Source organism: Microcebus murinus, chromosome 12 (assembly GCF_040939455.1).
Source record: "Microcebus murinus isolate Inina chromosome 12, M.murinus_Inina_mat1.0, whole genome shotgun sequence".
NCBI lineage: Eukaryota > Metazoa > Chordata > Mammalia > Primates > Cheirogaleidae > Microcebus > Microcebus murinus.
The window spans coordinates 16,158,454-16,179,856 of NC_134115.1; the positions used below are offsets into that span (position 1 = coordinate 16,158,454).

Sequence of the window (21,403 nt, forward strand, 5' to 3'; positions counted from 1 at the left end):
CTTGTATAGATGTTGCACACATTTTGTTAGATTAATAACTATTTCTTTTTAAATCATCAATTTTTAATTGCTGTAAAAATGCTTAAAAGTTTTAAAAATCAGTATACAATATTTATGACCATTAGTCTTTTGTGGCCAGGCCACCTGTTGTCCATTTGTGGCTCACCAAAGTTTTGTGACCCATGGTTTGGGAAATCTTTTGATAAGGCACAGCACCTACTACCACTGAGCATGAGACACTAAAATCTGTCCCACTGCCACTTCTTCATTAAGAACTGGACATGGCAGACACTGCTCTGGCTGATGTTATCACGCCTCAAATGGACCCATCGTTCCTTTACTCAAATGTCTCTGGTTGTCTTTGGGGACAGAGTCAGATCTGGGAATATTTGTAGGGGATTTTAGTATGGCTTTTGTTCACCAGACATAGAAATTTTGTTTATCCTACAGATCAAACTGGATCTTAGTTGGATGCTCATCCACCAGCACAATCTCTATTGGTCACACCACTCTGAAGTCCATGTGGGTGCCACTGCTCATGACTGAACCAGTCCTCCTTGACACTGAAGGTTAATACTTACATGTACCACTATTTGTCCTCTGCCAACCCTGGCTCCCATTATCCACATTTAAATCAGGAAGCTCCTTTTCCCTGTCGTGTTCTTCACAGCATCCCTGGCCACAGAGAATAGCCACTATGGTGTTTTTCAAAGATGACAGCACCTCCTTCACCAGTGATGCTCAGAAAGCCTTGGAGGAGGCCCCCTCAGGAGAGACATAGTTAGAAGAGAGGTAAGTTGGCTGCACATGAAAATCCACTACAGTGTTTTCTTCTCCTTGATTCTTTGGATTCTTTCCTGTACACATACCAGGGAATTTCCTCCTTCTCACCTTTATTTAGCTGAGTCCAGAGGTCAGTCAATCAATTTAGATGGTATGCTGGAACCAGAGCCACCAGGAAGTCCACTCAAATTGAAAAATTTGGATTTATTCGCATACACACTTTTCAGTTTAAATTAGCAGAATCTTGCAATTGCTTCTCTTCCTGAGGTTGACTTTGTAATTGATCACCCGGGGTGTGCCTGGATCTGGTTCAAGTATTAAGAGTGGGAGGATAGAATCAAGATGGTGGACGAGAAACACCGCCGGACAGAGTGTCTCTGCAGAAAAGACAGATTCTAGCAGAAATTAGAAGAAAGAAGCAAGAAGACGAGCATACATTGGACGAGGGTCGGAAGGAGGTGTACTTGAGACCACAGAAGACTCCGTAGGAGGTTGCGGAGGAGAACTGGAAGCAGAGACCTCCAGAACAGCCTGGAGACAAGCGGCAAGGGTAGGTGGATCAGCCAAGTTTCCCCTCCCCTGCATCTCGGACTGCTGGTGGGCTTCCCAGTGGGTGGAGAGACCTGCGGACACCAGCCCAGAAATGGCCACTGCCAGTGAGCAGCAAGCCTATAGCAGATGTGGCACCAGGCTCCCAAATCCATCGGGGCACCTCCCTGTGCACAGACCCGAGCCGTGTGGCAGGCGCCATATTGCCTCACTCCCCTCCCCCGACCCTATCCACAGCTGCTGAGAGAAACAATATAGCCACCAGCTGGAGGCACCTCCAAGGAACAGGACCTTCCCTTTGGGGCCCTACAGTTGACTGAGGGGACTCAGACTGTGAACTCCCTACCTGCTAGTCCTCCCAGGTGCTGCTGGCGTGGTGATCCCAGGAGAAAGGGGCAGACCCTGAGGCTGAGAGACATAGACCCAGCTTGGGCTCCCTGTGGGTGAATTGGGACTTGCACTCCTCTCTGAGGGGGAGAAAAGGACACACTTGGAAGTCCCAGGGCCTCACAGACCACCTGAGGCACTAGAGTGCCTCTCTACAGGAACAAGAGCTGGTTACAGGACACAAAAACAATGGGATAGCCTGTTCCTCCAAGCAAGCACCACCTACTGACAGGGACGGCATCCTGCACAGCCTTTTCACGGCACCCACTGACTCATTATACAGGGAATGGTTGAATCTCACCCACAGACACCACCTAAAGGCTCAGAAACTAAACAAGGTGCATGAATACCCAAACAAAAACCTAAAGGAAAGAAACAACAACTGATCAACATGGGAAGAAATCAGCGAAGGAACTCAGGAAATATGAAGAACCAAACGGAAAACACACCCCCAAAGAGGAGCACCAGCCCCTTAGAAATGGAAACCAACCAAATCAGGCAACCAAAATGACAGAAGAGGAAATTCCAATGTGGATCATAAGAAAACTCAACGACCTGCAAAAACAACTCAATAACCAACACAAAGAAACCACAAAAAGCCTCCAGGACCTGGAACAAAAGTTCAGTAAAGAAATAGACACAATGAAGAAAAGTTTAACTGAACTCCTGGAAATGAAGAATCAATTCAGGGAACTACAAAATACAGTGGAAAGTCTCAAGAACAGGGTAGATCAAACAGAAGAAAGAATCTCAGAGATTGAAGATAACATCTTCCAATTAAATAAATCAGTCACAGAGATACAGCAGAGAAACAAGAGAAAAGAGCAAAGCCTACAAGAGATGTGGGGTCATATGAAGAAACCTAAAGTGAGAGTCATAGGGTTACCAAAAGGGGATAAGAAAACACACAAGGGTTGGACAAGCTATGTGAAGATATAATAGAGGAAAATTTCCCAGGCCTTGCTAAAAATCTTGATATACAAGTTTAAGAAGCTCAGAGGACCCCTGGGAGATTCAATGCAAACGGGAAGATGTCACACATGCAGTCATCAGACTGACCAAAATATCAACTAAAGAGGCCCTTCTAAGAGCTGTAAGATGAAAGAAGCAAGTAACATACAAGGGAAATCCAATTTGATTAACATCAGACTTCTCTACTGAGATTTTACAAGCAAGGAGAGACTGGGGCCCCATTCTCACTCTTCTGAAACAAAACAATGCCGAGCCTAGAATCTTATTCCCTGCAAAACTATGCTTTGTATATAAAGGAGAAATCAAGACATTCTCAGATAACCAAAGACTGAGGGAATTCACCAAGACAAGACCAGCCCTTCAGGAAGTACTCAAAACAGTGTTACCCACGGATCAGCACAATAAACACTCACGAATGTAAATCTACTCAAAGCGAAAGATCAAAGTCCAGATACCATAATGGCTCTAGAGAGAAAACAAAGCAACAAAGTTCAACCCAATATAATGAACAGAAATCTGCCCCACCTATCAGTTATCTCAATAAATGTGAATGGCTTGAACTCCCCACTCCAGAGACATAGGCTGGCTGAATGGATAAAAAAACACAAGCAAAGTGTCTGTTGCCTTCAGGAAACACATCTAACCTGCAAGGATGCAATTAGACTAAAGGTAAAGGGGTGGAGAAAAATATTTCAAGCAAACGGAAGCCAAAAGAAAGCTGGTGTGGCTGTACTGATTACAGATAACTTAGTTTTTAAATCAACAAACGTAATAAAAGACAAAGAAGGTCACTATATAATGGTGAAGGGTACAATTCAACAAGAAGACATAACAATTCTAAATATATATGCACCCAACCATGGTGCACCCAGATTCATAAAGCAAACTCTACTTGATCTAAACAAATGGATAAACAACAACACCATAATAGTCAGAGCCTTTAACACCCAACTGACAGCACAGGACAGATCCTCCAAACAGAAAATCAACAAAGAAATAATGGTCTTAAACAGAACTCTAGAACAAATGGGCCTGACTGACATCTACAGGACATTCTACCCAAAACCACTGAATATACGTTCTTCTCATCAGCTCATGGATCATTCTCTAAGATTGACCATATCCTAGGACACAAAGCACATCTCAAACAATTTTAAAAAATAGAAATTATACCATGTATCTTTTCAGACCACAATGGAATAAATGTAGAAATCGATCCTAACAGGAGTCCTTATTTCTACACAAGTTCATGGAAACTAAACAACCTTCTGCTGAATGATCACTTCATAAATGGGTAAATAAGATGGAAATCAAAAGATTCTTTGAACTAAACGACAAAGGTGACACAAGTTACCAAAACCTGTGGGACACAGCTAAAGCAGTCCTGAGAGGAAAGTTTATTTCCATAAATGCCTATATGCAAAAGTCAAAAAGATCACAAATAGACAACCTAATGAAAACTCTCAAAGAGCTGGAAAAAGAACAGACCAACCCCAAACCCAGCAGAAGAAGTGAAATCATTAAGACCAAATCAGAACTAAAAGAAATTGACAACAGGGAAACTATACAGAAGATTAATAAAACAAAAAGTTGTTTCTTTGAAAAAATAAACAAAATTGACACACCATTGGCTAGACTAACAAAAAGCAGAAAAGAAAAATCTCTAATAAGCTCCATCAGGAAAAATAAAGTTGAAATCACAACTCATGCCACAGAGATACAAGATATAATTTATATTATAAAAACCTCTATGCTCACAAACTGGAAAATGTGGAGGAAATGGACAAATTTCTTAGAAACACACAGCTTCCCTAGGCTCAACCAGGAAGAAATAGAATTCCTGAACAGACCAATATCAAGTACTGAAATTGAAACAGCAATAAAAAACCTTCCTAAAAAGAAAAGTCCTGGACCAGATGGTTTCACACCTGAATTCTGCCACACCTACAAAGAAGAACTGGTGTCTATCCTGCAGAAATTATTCCACAACATCAAGAAGGATGGAAACCTCCCTAACACATTTTATGAAGCGAACATAACCCTGATGCCCAAACCAGGAAAGTATGCAACAAAAAAAGAAAACTACAGACCAATATCCCTTATGAATATAGATGCCAAAATTCTCAACAAAAACCTAGCCAATCGAATCCAGGTGCTTGTCAAGAAAATAATCCATCACAACCAAGTGGGCTTCATCCCAGGGATGCAGGGATGGTTCAACATATGCAAATCTATATATGTAATTCACCACATAAACAGAAGCAAAAACAAAGACCATATGATCCTCTCAATAGACGCAGAAAAAGCATTTGACAAAATCCAACACCTTTTTATGATAAGAACACTCAACAAAATAGGCATAGACGGGGCTTACCTAAAAATGATATAAGCCATATATGACAAACCCACAGCCAACATCATAATGAATGGGGAAAAATTGAAAGCATTCCCACTTAGAACTGGAACCAGACAAGGTTGCCCACTATCTCCACTTCTGTTCAACATAGTGCAGGAAGTCCTTGCTACCGCAATCAGACAAGAGAACAGAATTAAGGGCATCCAAATGGGAGCAGAAGAGATCAAACTCTCACTCTTTGCTGATGACATGATATTATACCTAGAAAACACCAATGATTCAACCAAGAGACTACTTGATCTGATAAATGAATTTGGTAAAGTCTCAGGATACAAAATCAATACACAGAAATCAGAGGCATTCACATACGCCAACAACAGTTAAAGTGAGAACCAAACCAAAGACTCAATTCCCTTCAAAATAGCAACAAAGAAAATAAAGTACCTTGGAATATATTTAACTAAGGAGGTAAATGACCTCTACAGGGAGAACTATGAAACACTGAAGAAGGGAATAGCAGAGGACATAAACAGATGGAAGAATATACCATGCTCATGGCTCAGCAGAATCAACATCGTTAAAATGTTTATACTACCCAAACTGACCTACAGAGTCAACGCAATCCCTATAAAAATACCATCATCATTTTTCACAAATATAGAAAAAATTATTTTACGCTTCGTATGGAACCAGAGAAGTCACCGAATAGCAAAATCAATCCCAAGCAATAAAAACAAAGTAGGACGTATTAATTTACCAGCCTTCAAACTATCCTACAAGGCTATAGTAATTAAAAGAGCTTGTGACTGGCACAAGAACAGGGTCATTGACCAGTGGAACAGAACAGAGAACCCAGATATAAAATCATCCTCATATAGCCAACTAATCTTCGACAAAGCAGACAAAAACATACTGGAGCATTGGTGGTTCAGTGGTAGAATTCTCGCCTGCCATACACTGGGGAAAAGAATCCTTTTTTAATAAATGGTGCTGGGAAAACTGGATAGCCACATGTAGAAGACTGAAACAAGACCCACACCTTTCACCTCTCACAAAAATCAACTCACGCTGGGTAACAGACTTGAACAGTAGGTGTGAAACTATTAGAATGCTAGAGGAAAATGTTGGAAATATTCTTCTAGACATTGGCCTAGGCAAAGAATTTATGAAGAAGACCCCAAAGGCAATCACAGCAGCAACAAAAATAAACAAATGGGACCTGATCAAATTAAAAAGCTTCTGTACAGCCAAAGAAACTGTCAAGAGAGCAAACAGACAACCCACAGAATGGGAGGAAATTTTTGCAAGTTACACATCTGATAAAGGGCTGATAACTAGAATCTATTTAGAACTCAGGAAAATCAGCAAGAAAAAATCAAACAACCCTATCAAAAAATGGACAAAGGACATGAGGAGAAACTTCTCAAAAGAAGACAGAATAATGGCCAACAAACATATGAAAAAATGTTCAACATCTCTAATCATCAGAGAAATGCAAATCAAAACCACAATGAGATATCACTTAACTCCAGTGAGAATGGCCTTTATCAAAAAGTCCCCAAACAACAAATGCTGGCTTGGATGCGGAGAGAGAGGAACACTCCTACACTGCTGGTGGGACTGCAAACTAGTTCAACCTCTGTGGAAAGCAATATGGAGATACCTCAAAGCGATACAAGTAGATCTACCATTTGATCCAGCAATTCCACTACTCGGCACCTACCCAAAAGATCAAGTCACTTTATGAAAAAGACACCTGCACTCAAATGTTTATAGCAGCAGAATTCACAGTCACAAAGCTGTGGAAACAACTCAAGTGCCCATCAATTCATGAGTGGATTAATAAAATGTGGTATATGTATACCATGGAGTACTACTCAGCTTTAAGAAACAATGGTGATATAGCACCTCTTGTATATTCCTGGATACAGCTGGAACCCATTCTTCTAAGTGAAGTATCTCAAGAATGGAAAAACCAGCACCACATGTACTCACCAGCAAATTGGTATTAACGGATCAAGACCTAAGTGGACATATAGGAGTAACAGTTGTCGGGTGTTGGGAGGGTGGGAGAGGGGAGGAGGGGATGGGTATATTCAACCACAACGAGTGGGATGTGCAACGTTTTGGGGGATGGACACGCTTGAACCTCTTTCTTGAGGGGGGAGGGGCCATGGGCAACATATGTAACCTTAATACTTGTATCCCCATAATACGTTAAAAAAAAGTGGGAGTAGCAGAGGTGGTGGGAGACTGGTGGGAGGAGATTGGCTTTCCTTTCCAGCGGAACTGGATCAGGTGAGGTTGGAAGAGGATCTTTGACCAAGGCCGGAACAGCCTCTTTACCTAAGGAAGAGAGTCTGCTTCTACTGCCAAGAAAGTTTGGGGTCATGAGTTCCTGGGACTCCTCCAGGCCCTGTTCCTATTCTCAGATTCCCATTCTTTCCTCCTGGTAAGTACGAAATCTGGTGAGGCTGATGATTTAATTGACTTTATAGTTTTGCAACTTGTAGATGAAATTGTGAAGTTTGGTTTTTCAATTGCTTCAGCCTGGTGCTTCAATTAACAAAACATTCTTTTAGCTCTGTCATTTGAAAAAATATAGATTTTTAAAAACAGAATTTAGGACTCAGAGTGTGTCACTACTTTTTTTAAAAAAGCAGTCCAGTTTTAAACTCATCCCTGGGGTTCACTCTTTGAGTTCCTCTTGCTCTTCCTATTATTATAATTATTATTTTTGACAATGGCCACTTGATTTCCCAAAGACCTGTCTTCAGTGGGTACCTTGTTCCAGGGACCATAAATGGCAGTTTACCTAGCTGTTTTTTTCATGTATGCCAAGTGCTTCCAGAGCTAAATCTCAGCCTTTATTCCTAACCAGGCCAGACGACCAATCTCAGGTTCTTCTCATTTCCTCAAATTCTGTTTCTTGCAATCCCACATTGGGTGATCTCTGTTCTGTTTTTTCCTTGCTGTCCTTGTTGGTCTTATTTTACTTCCTTGAAATTTGAGATAATTTTTGGGTATTGACATGACTCTTTTGGGGACTACACTATAATAGGTCACTACAATAGGATGGGAAAGTGTGTGGACTTAGAGGAAAAGCATAGATTGTGTCCAGTGGTGACTACTCTTGGATCTCTAGGCTATCTGCTCTTTGGGTGGGGAGAGAGGATGCAACCATAGCTGCAGTTTTCATCCCTGCCACCTCACCTGTGCTTTGGGGTTGACAGATGACAGGCTGTAACCTGGCCTCCACTGGCCTGGTGTCATCCCAGCTTCCCAGTCACCTGTGGGATGGGCAGAACAACCACAGGTGTGCTCCCATTTGAAAGGAGAAAAGAAATGAGAGACTTTTTGAAGATCCCAGGGTTGGCCAGTTGCTGGGCCGAGAATGAAACCCACATCTTCCTGGACCCTCGATACTGATCTCTCCATCAGGCTCTGACCTAACTCTGGAAGGGCCCGGGGCAAGAGGCCCACGGACTAATGTCTAAACATTTGTAAGCAATAATCCAGCTACCCAATGTTACATGAAATAAATTCTACCCTCCCATCTTGACAAAGCGTTCCAGTTTGGGGTCTCCAGAAGCAGATGTTGAGACTGAGTCTGGCCTGTAGGGTATTTATTAGTGATTGACCAGGGAGGAGGCAGGCAAAAGCAGAAAGAGGAGTCCACATATGAGGCAGACCCCGCCAGGCCTCTGTCTACCCAGTCAGTACCGGAGAGCACACACAGCCCCTCAGACTGGATCAAGGTAGGGAAAGACTCGGCTCCCAGGACAGGGCAGACCTGTGGATGAGGGGAATCTGTGCAGGGTCAGCAGCAAACCTTGAACAAGCTAACAGCCAGGCCACAAATCCTTCCTCTGACAAATGTTCCTGCACAGTGGCCTGTTCTGTTCAGGCAAAGGCAGCAGGGCGAGAGGCCTCCATCTCTTCCCTCCTGGACATCCCAGCCCTCAGCTGCAAGCTCCATCCACCTGCCTCAACAGCAGCCCCTTGACGGCCCCTGGGCCTAGGGTACGTCACACAGGGGCTTGAGCCATTCCGGGGACAACTGAGAGGCAGGAGAGCCCTTCAACAATCTGGAGCAGGGTAGGGAATTCCAGGGTCCTCAGTACCCAGAGATTGGTCTAAAACGGGGTGGGGCACATCTCCTTGGCCAGTAGACCCCTCAATTCCTGGGCGACAGGGAGCTGGAGGAGGGCTTCTAAAAGGGGAGGGTAGGACAGGGACCCCTCCTGCATCTGGTCTAAGGTCCTGCTACCAAAGATCACACTGAGATGTTGGAAGATACAAATGAGGAATTGCTTAAGGTGGGCTGCGAATTTCTTAGAGAAAGGAATTGACTTGTGGTTAACATTAAATAAAACAATGGCTTAAAAAAATCACCGTGGGTACCAGAGATTGTCACTATTAGCTCTATTCCCGGCGTAGCTGTGCCAGGGCTTCCTGTCACTCTCAGGGGGCTCGCCCAGGGCCCAGCAATCCTTGCCGGCGGCAGAGCCCCCCTTGGGGGCGTGGGTCAGGATCGCTGTCCGCCCCACCCGCGGCCAGGTTCCCGGGCTGAGCAGAGCAGGGCGCTGTCGGGCGCGTGGGGGAGCGGGGCAGGGGCGCGCACGGCCCGGAGCCAGGGCGATCGCGGCCGGGGAAGGAGGCGGTGGCGAGGCTGAAGAAGGCAGCCCGGCCCAGCCTGACGCAGCGGCGGCGGCGGCGGAGCAGGCCCTCGCCAGGGCGCCCGGGCCAGCCGCGCCAGCCGTCCCTCCGCCTCCTCCTTCAGCCAGCCGCTCCGCGCGCGTGGGAGTGTGTCGCGCGCCCCCGGGGGTCACGGGCTCCGGGCACCCTCGGCCGGCGATCCCGGGCGGAGGGAGGCGCACGAGCGCGCGCGACACAAGGAGGCGGGGAGAGGAGCAGGCGAGGCGGAGGCGAGCGAGAAGGAGGGAGGGACCCGCCCGCCGGACCCGCCCGCCGCGCCCCGGTCGCCAGGCATGTGTGGCCGCAGGCGCCCGACGCTGCCGCTGTCCCGGGGCTGAGCCGCGCCCAGGTGTCCCGCACGGTGCGTGCGCGGCTGTGTGTGTGTCCGCGCGGGCGAGCACCGCGCCGGCCCCGGCCTCCCGCTCGCTACCCCCGGCCGCGGTGCATGTTCGCCTCCTGCCACTGTGTGCCGAGAGGCAGGAGGACCATGAAAATGATCCACTTTCGGAGCTCCAGCATCAAATCGCTCAGCCAGGAGATGAAATGCACCATCCGGCTGCTGGACGACTCGGAGATCTCCTGCCACATCCAGGTGCGGGTGGTGCTGGGCGAGGGCGCAGGGCGCGGGGCACACGCCGGAGTAGGGCAGGGGGGCCTCTGCGGTGGGCGTGCGAGGACAGGGAACCCGCTCAGGGAGGGGGGGCGGCCAGAAAGCCGGATTTTGCTTCTTCAGTTCTGTGAGGCTGGGAGCCCTCGCAGGCAGGGGGAACAGTCCTCCGCAGGTGCCAGGCACGGGTTATCCGTGCCGGGTCCCCTTCCTCTGGCACGCACCTTGCGCGCGCGTCTCGCTGCGCCCAGGCTGGGGGCGCGGGGTAGCTGCCTCCGGGGGGGACACTGGCCTTTCTGGCCCCTACTCCGCCAAAACATGGGAGCTCCGAGGGCCGAGAGGGGCACCTGCATGTCGCCCATTAATCTTTCCTCCCTTCCTCCACGTGGAGAGGCATGCACAAACCAGGGTTCACTCATTTCTCTCTAGGGGCACAGAGGTGCCCTCAGTCCCAGGCACCAGCTTCCCGCTCCCTGTTGCCCCCCTGCGGGTGGTCTTTACTTCGCGTGGGGCGGTGGCGAAGTTTCCCCGGAGTGAGAGAGGCCGGGCAGCCACGGGCTCAGCCTTGAGGGACGGAGCGCGCGCTGCGTCGGACTGGAGCTATCTGGAAAGGAACGTGTGAAGCCCCAGTGTTTCAGAGAAAAGAAAAGGGCTTGTGAGGCCAGCGAGTGGAGACTCCTGCAGGAACCCGGGTCCTGGGAAAAAGCGCCCCTTGGAATCTTGGTGGACGTTCACTGTCGCCCAAGTTAGAGAGGGCAAGTTGTTTGGGTGAAGGCTGCTTTGCCGGCAGCCCCATCGTGGGGTACTAGATGCCTTCGAGCTGTCAAGGGATCTAGTGTGAACTGCAAGGGTGTGTGTGTGTGTGTGTGTGTCCGTGCGCGCATTTGTGGTGTGTATATATGTAGGCAGGTGTGAGTCCCTCTTCCAAGACCCCAAAGATGCCCCAGTAGGCACGCATGATCTGGAAAGACTGTGTTAAGGCTCAACACGATCAGCTTCTGACTTTCAAGTCTATTTAATTATTTATATCTGGGATTTCCTCTTCTCACCTACACGAGTCTTGAGGCTCCAGGACTGAGCTGTTTTTAAAATACAGGGCGCAATACCTTTGCCCGTGGGAGGTGAGTGAGGCAGCGTCTCCCAGCGGCAGGAATCCACCTCTAGGCTGTGTGAGCCATGAATGAATGAATGAAAGGTCTTTCCCTGCTTTTTTTTCTCTTAATTTTTAAATTTTTGCTAGTGGGAGTTTGTGACAAGGGGATAGTTGCAACTAATCTGTAAGCTGACAGCCGGACAAGTCTCAAGGCAGGAATATGGTGTCCCCCCACGGTCTCCCAGGAAAGTAGGCTCCCATTGAATTTTCTGGAGGATCTTGAATTTCAGTCTGAGCACCACTGCTAAAGTTAATAATAAAAGGATTAGCAGGATAGGCAGTTTTTCTGCTGCTACAAGGGTTGCACAGAGAGGTTTGGTATGTACTGTCTTGTGACTCGGAGAATATGGTCTGTGCACTTTGCTCTAAGTCCTAGAGTGGGTGCGCAGGTCTTTTAACTCATAGGAATATGTAGGTAAGGGAGGCCCTGGCAGCCGACAGCAAGGCTCTGCCTGCCCTGAAACGCTTGGAGTTGACATTTGTTTATTTTCCCTCCCACAGGACTTAGTCTTCCTTAAAATAGATAAGTAGTCCCCAAAGGACTTGCATTTGTTGTCTGGTACTCTGGGAAACAATACATTGTAGCTAGTCTAATAACAGTTTGGAACGTTCGAGTTCTTATGGCCTCACTCATGCCAAAGGGATTCAAATATTAAGTTTCAAAGTGTTGATTTGGACATTGATTTAAAACAATCAGATGTTTTATTTTGTGGTACACCTTTTTCTGCCCCCAAATGGAGGTTATTATTTAACCAATTAAAATGAAGTAAAATATTTTATTTTTGCTAATTTTGGACCTCATGCTTTCCTAGAGTATTTCAAACCGGGAATTTAAATGGCACCTCCAGGTATGAGGTTACTAAGATCTCCTGTTTGTTTAGAGTGAAAACAAAAGGATTAAAAAAAATCATTTGGAGTCACCTGCACTTGTTCTGGGAGAATCCATCTGTGTCTCCTTCCTTCCTTCCTCCCATAGACTCACAAAGTTAAGGGATTATATGGACTGTACAGAGTGTCACACATACCCTCCCTCCTAGCCCATGTCCGCCTGCCTGAGCTAGAGTGCTCATCTCTGGTGCCTGCTGGTCCTGGAGGCTCTGTAAGAGCAGCAGAGGCCCTTGGACAAGTTCAAGTCCTGTTCATCCCAGGGGTGCCTGTGGAGCCCAAAACAAGTGGGGAAACTCAGGCCACACATCCTTGGGAGCTCATTAGTCTGCATTCTCTAATAAATGAGCATTCTCGATTGAAGGAAGAATGAGCTGCTCAATAGGTTTCCCTAGCAAGGTGCTGGAGGGCAACTGTAGGTAATGGATGCAGGCAATGATAGAAACTTCAGGACTGCTCATTGGGACCATGCAAATAGCTCTGGTGCCATTTCTCGAGCATCTCCTATGTGCCAGTTTTACACTCATTATATCTGATTTCTACCACAATCCTTCAAGTAGATATTATTCCCATTTTAAGGATAAGAAAACTGTGCCACTAAGAGCTTAAGTGACTTGTTCAAGGCCACATCTCTAAAAAGAGATTGAGCAGTTGGAATTCAAATCCAGAGTTGTCTGGATCCAAAGGTCCTATATGTGTTTGATATATTATCCGACAGTTAAAGTAGCTGAACTTTCAGTGAAATTTCGAGACACTGAAGGAGATAAATCCAAGGTATGGGGTTTGAACCAATTGGGATTCATGATCAGAATGGCCAAAGTGGCCCTTCTTGTGAGTCTGCAAACTTAATGTGTCCAGAGTCTGGCAGGGAGGCTGTCATCCCAGAACTGATTGGAATGCCCCAATCCAAAGGCCATTGGGATCCATTTCCATCGCCAGGAAACTTGGTGTTTGCCTTCAAAGAAATGCTTTGTTAGAGTCTACACACTGCATTCTTGTATTTCAGATTGTAGTACCCCCGAAGTATGCCTGTGCATCAAAAGATGAAGCCTTGCCCAAACCAGAAGCTAAGGGAGAATGGCCTGGTTGCACTCTGGTTGCAGGGTGGTGGTAAAAGGGCATGTCTTTGTTCCTCTTCAGTGTGCCTTACTCAAGGGGGAAGAGGGAGTATATTCTTCTTGCTATATTCCTCCCCCCCCCCAGGATCTTTGCATCTACCACCATATTGATTATAGGAAAGAACTTTTGCAAATTAACAGCTTTTAAGTATTCCTTTTCCAAGTGATCTACTTTCGGTGGCATTTGGGCAAAGAACACTTTCAAACACAACCTAATGGCCCAGTTTCAGCAGACTGGTGGCCAATTCTACTAGGAGATGCAAAAGTCCCTGGCTTTGTCTCTTTTCGCAGGTCTGGGATGTTGTCCCATCATATCATTTGTGTGTGAATGTTTATGCAGGTGGAAGAGCAATTCCAGATGGACGAGGAGTGAAAGGAGAGTCTAGGGCCCCAGACAGAGGCTTGGGGAAGGGAAGGAGTTGCTTCCCTTCCTGGGCTTATCCAGTTGGGCCAACCCTGAAGTCTGAATACTGTAGGAGGATGAGGCTTAGCTCTAACGTTCTTTCATTCAGCACTGCTGTTTCAGTTCTGGCAAGGTTGGTCACAACTCTTTCTAATGAAACTACCATTTTTAATTCCTACATTTATTGGGCAAAACATAGACTTTTTGACATTATTCATTCTTTAGCAAAGCCTGGTAAACGTGGCTGACATTGGAATTGGCTAGAAATTTGTATTTGACTAGAAATTCTAACATAGTGCTTTGTGCATAGTAGGCACTCATTAAATATAGGTATAGATTGAATAATTTCCTTTCTAGCCTGTTAAATTCATGAGGGTGGAAACTTTCATTGTTTTATTGATGTTGTTCACCACTAAATCCCTAGTAACTAGTACCTGGCATATAGTGTGTGCTCATTAAACACTAGTTGAGTGAATGAGTTCTAACCCAACCAATATTTATTCTAGCTCATTACCTATCAACGTGAAGTTAACATGACAGCATTGGATTGAGAACCAGATGTGTGGTTTCATTATGTTACCAACCAGCTGTGTGATCTTGAGTGAGTCAGTGGACATTTGACGTCAATTTTCTCTTTTTGTAAACCAAGGAGTTGGGTTAGATAGATGGCTACATTTGAAAAAGTCTATGGTTTAATTATTAACAAGACAAATTACATTTAAGCAAAACATTGTTATTGACAGAGTGTACACATTATCTCATGTGATGTCCCTAACTATCCTGCGTTATCTCCATTTTATGGATGTCAGTGTGTCACTGAGTGTTATCTCAATCTTATAGAGGTGGAAAATGAGATTCAGAGTGATTAGACAACCTGGGACACTGGAAAAATAAGGGGATTAGAACCCAGGTCATTTGGCTCAAAATACAGAGTTCTTTCATCTCTGGAGTACTGCTTCTTGGGACTTGAGGGTTAGGCTGCTTTTGGCTGCAAGTAAGAAAGGAAAGCCAAGTTTCAGAGGCCTAAATAATAAGGCACATATTATCTTACCTAGCAAGACGTCCAGAGAGAAAGAGGGCAGCTTCAGGTTGCCCCAAAGCTCTGCATGGACCCAGGGACTTTCCATCTTTCCACTTTGCCATCCGCAGCCTATCAGTTATGTCACTATAGTCACCCTGATTATGAGGAAGCTGCAGTAGTTTGGGATATTAGTCAGGGACTACCACATCCACCATCCAAGAGGAGGTATTTCCTTGTGCATGTATTTTTTTTTTTAATCACAGAGGAACACCTTTCCTAGAGGGCCTGTCACCCTTCTCATCAGATTCCACTGGCCAGGATTGGGCCACGTGCCCAGGCCCTAGCTGCAAAAGCGTCCAAGATTGTGTGCATCTGGCATCTTCCCTCTCTATATGGGAGGTGGGCTTTGCCATTATGGGAGGAATACAGGGGTGTGCGTATGTGTGTGTGTGTGCGCGTGCACGTGTGCACGTGTGTGGTGGGAAGGAACAGCTGTTTGCCAATCGTGCAGGAATGTCTTTCAGAATATGTCAAATTAAGTTGTGATTTATTGTTACAATAAACCTGGCAGGAGACTTTAATAAGATGTTATCTAAGCCCTGGCTGATTTTAGGCGATCTTTGTAAGATCAAATATCAGAACAAGAAAAATTATTAGGTAATTCTTTGCAGTGTGTGTTGTTAAATATCAGTTCAGTCATTACTGGACTAGTGGGTTCTGCACAGCTAAAAGGCATCTTGTCTAGAGCAGGTGCAGCTCTATGCAACATGCAAGCTTTGTGCGTGTTCAAGTGGCAGGGTGGAAAAGTGGTTGCCAACATGTGTTTTGGGACGCTGCTTGCTTGGATTTGAACCCTGGCTCTGCCATTGATTAGCCAAGCGTCTTTGCGCAAGTCACTTTACCATTTTGGGCCTCAATTCCATTATCTATCAAGTGGAAATAATAATAATACAGACTCATAAACTTGTTGTAAGGATTAAATGATGAATATATGTCAAGTGCTTACCTTAGTATCCATCCCAAAGTAAGGGCTGAAAAAATAGCGACCGTTGCCTTAATACTTTGTGAAAATACATTAGAGATAACCCTAAGTAATGTAAAGATTTTGACTTAGAATCCAATGACTTTAAGCCCAAACTCCATCACTTTCTGATCGTATAAGACCTTAAGCAAGTCACTGGGCCTCCTGTTCTTTTCTATAAAATGGGCATAATCTAATTCCTCAATTGCCAACCTACATGGGGTTGTTGAGATGGTGTACGTAAAAAGATATTGTAAATGCTAAAGCATCACCTCAGTGCAGAATGCTACTATTCTAATCACTTTAGTTGGGGAAAAAACTTAGTTTCTTATCTGTTGAAATGGGAATTGGATGATCACAAGCAAACATACACATGTGCTAAATATCAGGCTCTGTGGTTATCCTACTGGTGAAGCCCAAGCTAGGTCCCGCTGACAGCCCCTTCTTTTCTGCTAGTAAGGACAATCCAACACTTTCTTCTGTCAAACTCATCTAGAATGCCATTCAGAGACCACTGAAAACCAGAGACAAGGGGAACAGAGGGGAGAGACAGTTTGTGGAATACTGTGACCCAGCTCTGACATTTTTAGGCCTAGATTACACGCTCCAGCTCTTTATATTACGGATATCCTAAAAAAAAAAAAAAAGAAGTGATGTTATGCCAATGGTCTGCTATGATCATTTCTCTTGATACTTTCAAAGGAAAGGCGAAGTGTATTGACTTTAGGGAGAGCGGGACACTGTTAGCTCCACATCGTTTGGATGGTGTATCAGCTAGAATGCTTTTGACTACATGCAACACATTCCGATTCAAACTGGCTTTAACATTAAGGACATTGATTGACTCATATGTCCAGAAGTCCTGAGTTAAGGACTTAATTCAAGGACTATGGCCCCGTTCTCTGGAGTCCCCTTGCCTCTTCCTGTCTTTGGGGACAGCTTTATCCTAGGGCTAGTAGTGAAATGGTTATATTAATAGCAGTGCCAGTTCTCACATTTTCATAGGACACCCTCCAGGGTAAGAGAGAAGCCACTTCCAATTCGTCATCCGCAGAAAAAGTCCTGCAGTCATTCTGATTGGACTTCCTACGACACATCCCCACCCCTGAACTGGTGACTATGAGCTGGGGAAGGGAAGGTGCCAATTAGCTTAAGGCACAGAGCCTGACCCTGGGGCCCAGGGTGGGGTCAACTTCCTTCTTGGTGGTGATCTACATAGGAGAGAGTGAATACCCCCAAATCAGGAATCTGTTTGGTAAGAGGAAGGGAGGAATGGCTCCTAGAAAGATAACTCACACAATACCTATTCTAGATGCTTTTTCTGAGTAAGTGGTTCTCAAAGTGTGGTCCAGGGACCCTTGGAAGTCCCTGAGACCCTTTCATGGGATCTGTTTTCAAAATAATACTCAGATATTGTTTGCCTTTTTTGAGATAATAGTTTTATTGAGATATAAATCACATTCCATATAATATACCCACTTACAGTATACTATTTAATATATTCATAGAGTTGTACAATCATCACCACCATCAGTTTTAGAACATTTTCATCATCTCGAAAAGAATACCATGCCTTTGAGTGATCATACCTCCATTTCCTGCAAACCTTCCAGCCCTAGGCAACCACTAATCTATTTCTTGTCTCTGTAGATTTGTTTGTTCTTGACATTTGATAAAAATAGAATCATACAATATACGGCCTTCTGTATCTGGCATCTTTTGCTCGGCACACTGTTTTTAAGGTTCATCCACGTTGTGGCATGGATCAGTACTTCCTTCCTTTTCCTTGTCAAATGGTATTCCATGGTATGGATATATCAGTTTTCTTTATCCATTCATCAGTTGATGAACATTCGGGTTGTTTCCACACTTCGGCTATTATGAATAATGTTGCTATGAACATTCTTGTTAAAGTTGTTCTCTAGACACTTTTCATTTTTCTTGGGTATATACCTAGAAGTGGAATTACTGGGTTTTATGGTAACTCTATGTTTAATCTTTTGAATAAGTGCCAAACTGTTCTTCAAAGTGGCTGTACCTTTTACATTCCCACCAGTAGTGCACCAGAGTTTCAATTTCTTCATGTTCCCTTCAATACTTACTATTATCTATTTGATTATAACCATCCCAAGTGAGTGGGAAGTGGTTTTGCTTTGCATTGCCCCAATGGCTAATGACATCAAGCATCTTTTCACGTGCTTATTGGCTATTTGTATATATTCTTTGGACAACTGTCTATTCAGATCCTTTGTCCATTTTTACGTTGGGTTGTCTTTTATTAGTAAGTTGGAGTTCTTCATATATTCTGGGTACAAACCCCTTATACAATCAATACATGATTCGCAAATAGTTTTTTCCATTCTGTGGGATGGCTTTTTACTTTCTTGGTGGTGTCAAAACAGTTTTGAATTTTGATGAAGTTCAATTTCTATGTAGTTTTTCTTGCTTGTGTTTTCAGTGTCATAGCTAAGAAACTATTGCCCAATCCAAGGTCATGAAGATTTATGCTTATGTTTTCTTCAAACAGTTTTATAGTTTCAGCTCTTACATTTAGGACTTTAATCCATTTTTTATTGATATGTAGTTCACATACCATAAAATTCACCACTTTAAAGTGTACAACTCAGTGGATTTGAGTATATTCACAAGGTTGTGTAACCAACACGACTCTCTAATTCCAGAATATTTTCATCACCTCAGAATTTTCATATTTTCATCACCTCAGAATCGATCTGTACCTATTAACAGCCACTCCCCATCTCTGATCCATTTTGAGTTAATTTTTGTGTATGGTGAGAGATACAGGTCCAACTTTATTCTTTTGCATTTGTATATCCAGTTGTCCAAGAACCATTTGTTGGAAAAATTCTTTCTCCATTTCACTGTCTCGTCACCCTTGTTGAGGTGTTGTTTACCTTTTCTCCCCTATCACAGACATGCAGTGGGGGTTTCCAGAGGTTGCATGGTGCGTGATATCCCAACACATTGACTGGGGAAGCGTTTGTGAGACTCCAGCTCTCTTTTGAGTCAGACATTAAAGATATTTGCAAATATGTAAAACAATGCTATTTTTCTCACTGATTTTTTTTTGGGGCAAAGTATAGCTATTTTTATAAAAATATGTCATTTATCGTAATGTGCTGTGAGTTTATTATTTTTAAATGAATTGGTAGTTGAATATTTTAAAAAGTTCTTAGCAAATATAGATATATACAACCCATATAAACAAAAATTTTATAGATCTTCAATAGTGTAAAGGAGTTATGAAGCCAACAAGCTTAAGAATTGCTGGTTTAGGTGACTGTCCACTTATGGAAATTTCTGAAAAATTAAAAAAAAAAAAAAAAAGAAACAAACCCCAAACCTAAATAAAACAAAATAGAGCTTCCATGCATCTTGGATCTCTAAGATCACAAGTTAAAAGTACCTGAAGTGGTCTCAATTAAATAAAAAACTACAACTACGTAGACGGAAAATGTGATTGTGTATATTTGGAATTCTTAGTAGTGATCATATACCTGTGTACATGTGTGTACATGTGTGTCTCAATGTTAAGGGTTAGAAGGACAAGACCAGGCTCTACTGTAGGAAGCATTTCGAGATTGCACTTGCTCTCCAGCTGAATCTTAACTCTTAAAACTCTAATAACATAAAGCCATGTCTTATTTTGAGATCCTGTTTTAATTATGGAAAATGTGCAGCAAGTATACTATACATTAAGTGTTTAAAATGTAAACTGTTTGAGTCAGGCCCATTAATCACTTGAATTGTTAAGCTGTTACTTCTTTTTCTGAGTAGGCATTTTAGGAAAACTGAAAAGTATCGCAAGAAGGGAAAAATCAGAATGTATCGTAGGGCGAGTCTAATATGAGATTCACACAGCATAAGTGACAGGCATTGGGAAGATAATACGGCCCCTTTCAGTTCTCATCTTGAATAAATTCAAGTCACCTCCCATGAAGTAGCACAGGGCCAGATGTGGAGCCCAGAGATGGGAAAAAACAATGGGATCGTGGTCAGTAGCCATCAGGGCTGATTTTGCAGCTGAGGTTTTGAACTTGATTCAGGCTCAAAAGAGTCAGCGTTGAGCTCTAGGAGGGGTCTCTATGTGCTTCTCAGCCTCTGATGTTTCTGTGCATCTCCTGGATTCTTATCCAAATGCAGAGTCTGATTCAGGAGGTCTTGGGAAGGGCCCTGAAATTTGGCATTTCTAACATACTTCCAGGTGACGCTTGTGCTACTGATCTGTGGACCGCACTTGGAATAGTAAGGCATTAGTGGAATTTATGTCTCCTAATAGTATTTTTAATTTTCTCGAGTGTGCTTTTTGCAAAGGACTGTTGCTTTTTGGCCTTCATCTCTCTCGGTAGTGCCCCATGAGGCACATTTCTTGCAGTAGATATTCAGTGAATGTTTGCGTGCGTGAGTTAATGAATAAGGAAATCCATCCTGGCATGTCTATCCCAGATATATCCAAGTGCTGATTAGACGCTGTTGCTGGGGATGGAATAATTTATTTTGACTCTTTGCCCCCAGCCAAATCAAGAGATTGTTTTTCAAAAAAAGATTTCCCATGATGGTAAATCTGATGAAATGTTGAACATCCATGAGAACACATGGGGGCCTGGGGTTAGCAACTTGCCTTCTTGTCCCTCTGGGCCACGTTTCCCGTTCTATTTTCCTGTACCCCGGAGTCTTGGTGGAATTGCTGAGGAACTCTGGCAATATCTTGGCATAAATAAGTCATTGTGTATAAGCCAGCAGCGCCTGGAAACCCCCAAATGCATGGGGGCCCAGCTGTTCTCACTCGCAAAAGTGACCCTGCGGGACAGTGACCCCAGAGGACAGTGCAAATGCATTCTAGTTGTAACATAAACTCTGGAGCTGTTTGCTTTGCTGACTTTCCCTGAAGGTACAGGATGGAAAGGAGAGGATCACTTCAGAAAAAAAAAAAAAAAGAAACTTATTCTAAAAAGGAAGAACATTTGTATAGATCAAGCAATTATGTTTTTCAAAAGCAAAATAAAGTTTTTTGAAACCATGTCAATCTTATTCAATAAACATTTGTTAAATATCTTCTATTAAAATATATGCCAAGCACAGAGCTGGGAACCAGAGATATAAAAGAAAATAAAATCAGCTGTCAAGAAGCTTGCAGTCAGTGGGGGGAAGAAGGTAGACAAGATAGTAATGCAAGGACACAATGACAGATGTAGAGACAGGTGAATGCAGGTGGAGGACTAAGAGGGGGCATCTATATCAGGTGGGGCATCAATTAGTATCTCTGGTATAGATGAACCTTGATTAATAATTAAAGGATGAGAGGAAGTTGTCAACTTTTCCAGAAGGAGAAGAGGGTATTACAAGAAAGGTGATCCTTTGCTTGCTTGGTATAAAGTCCTTGGCATGAGACAGCATGATTGGATGTGGGAGTGAAGGAAAGGAGGATC

At 44.0% G+C, this 21,403-nt stretch overlaps 1 protein-coding gene across 3 annotated transcripts in view; it reads left to right on the forward strand.

The window, feature by feature from the left end:
• Positions 1-9,988: 9,988 nt before the first annotated feature.
• FRMD3 (FERM domain containing 3) overlaps positions 9,989-21,403 on the forward strand; it is a 255,938-nt gene continuing 244,523 nt past the window's right edge. For 2 of the 3 annotated variants that reach the window (XM_012779833.3, XM_012779832.3), the window contains exon 1: positions 9,989-10,337. In XM_012779833.3, coding sequence (XP_012635287.2) covers positions 10,191-10,337 — 147 coding nt within the window. In that variant the 5' untranslated portion in view covers positions 9,989-10,190. The remainder of the gene's footprint in view (positions 10,338-21,403) is intronic. The other variant, XM_012779834.3, reaches the window with a different exon arrangement.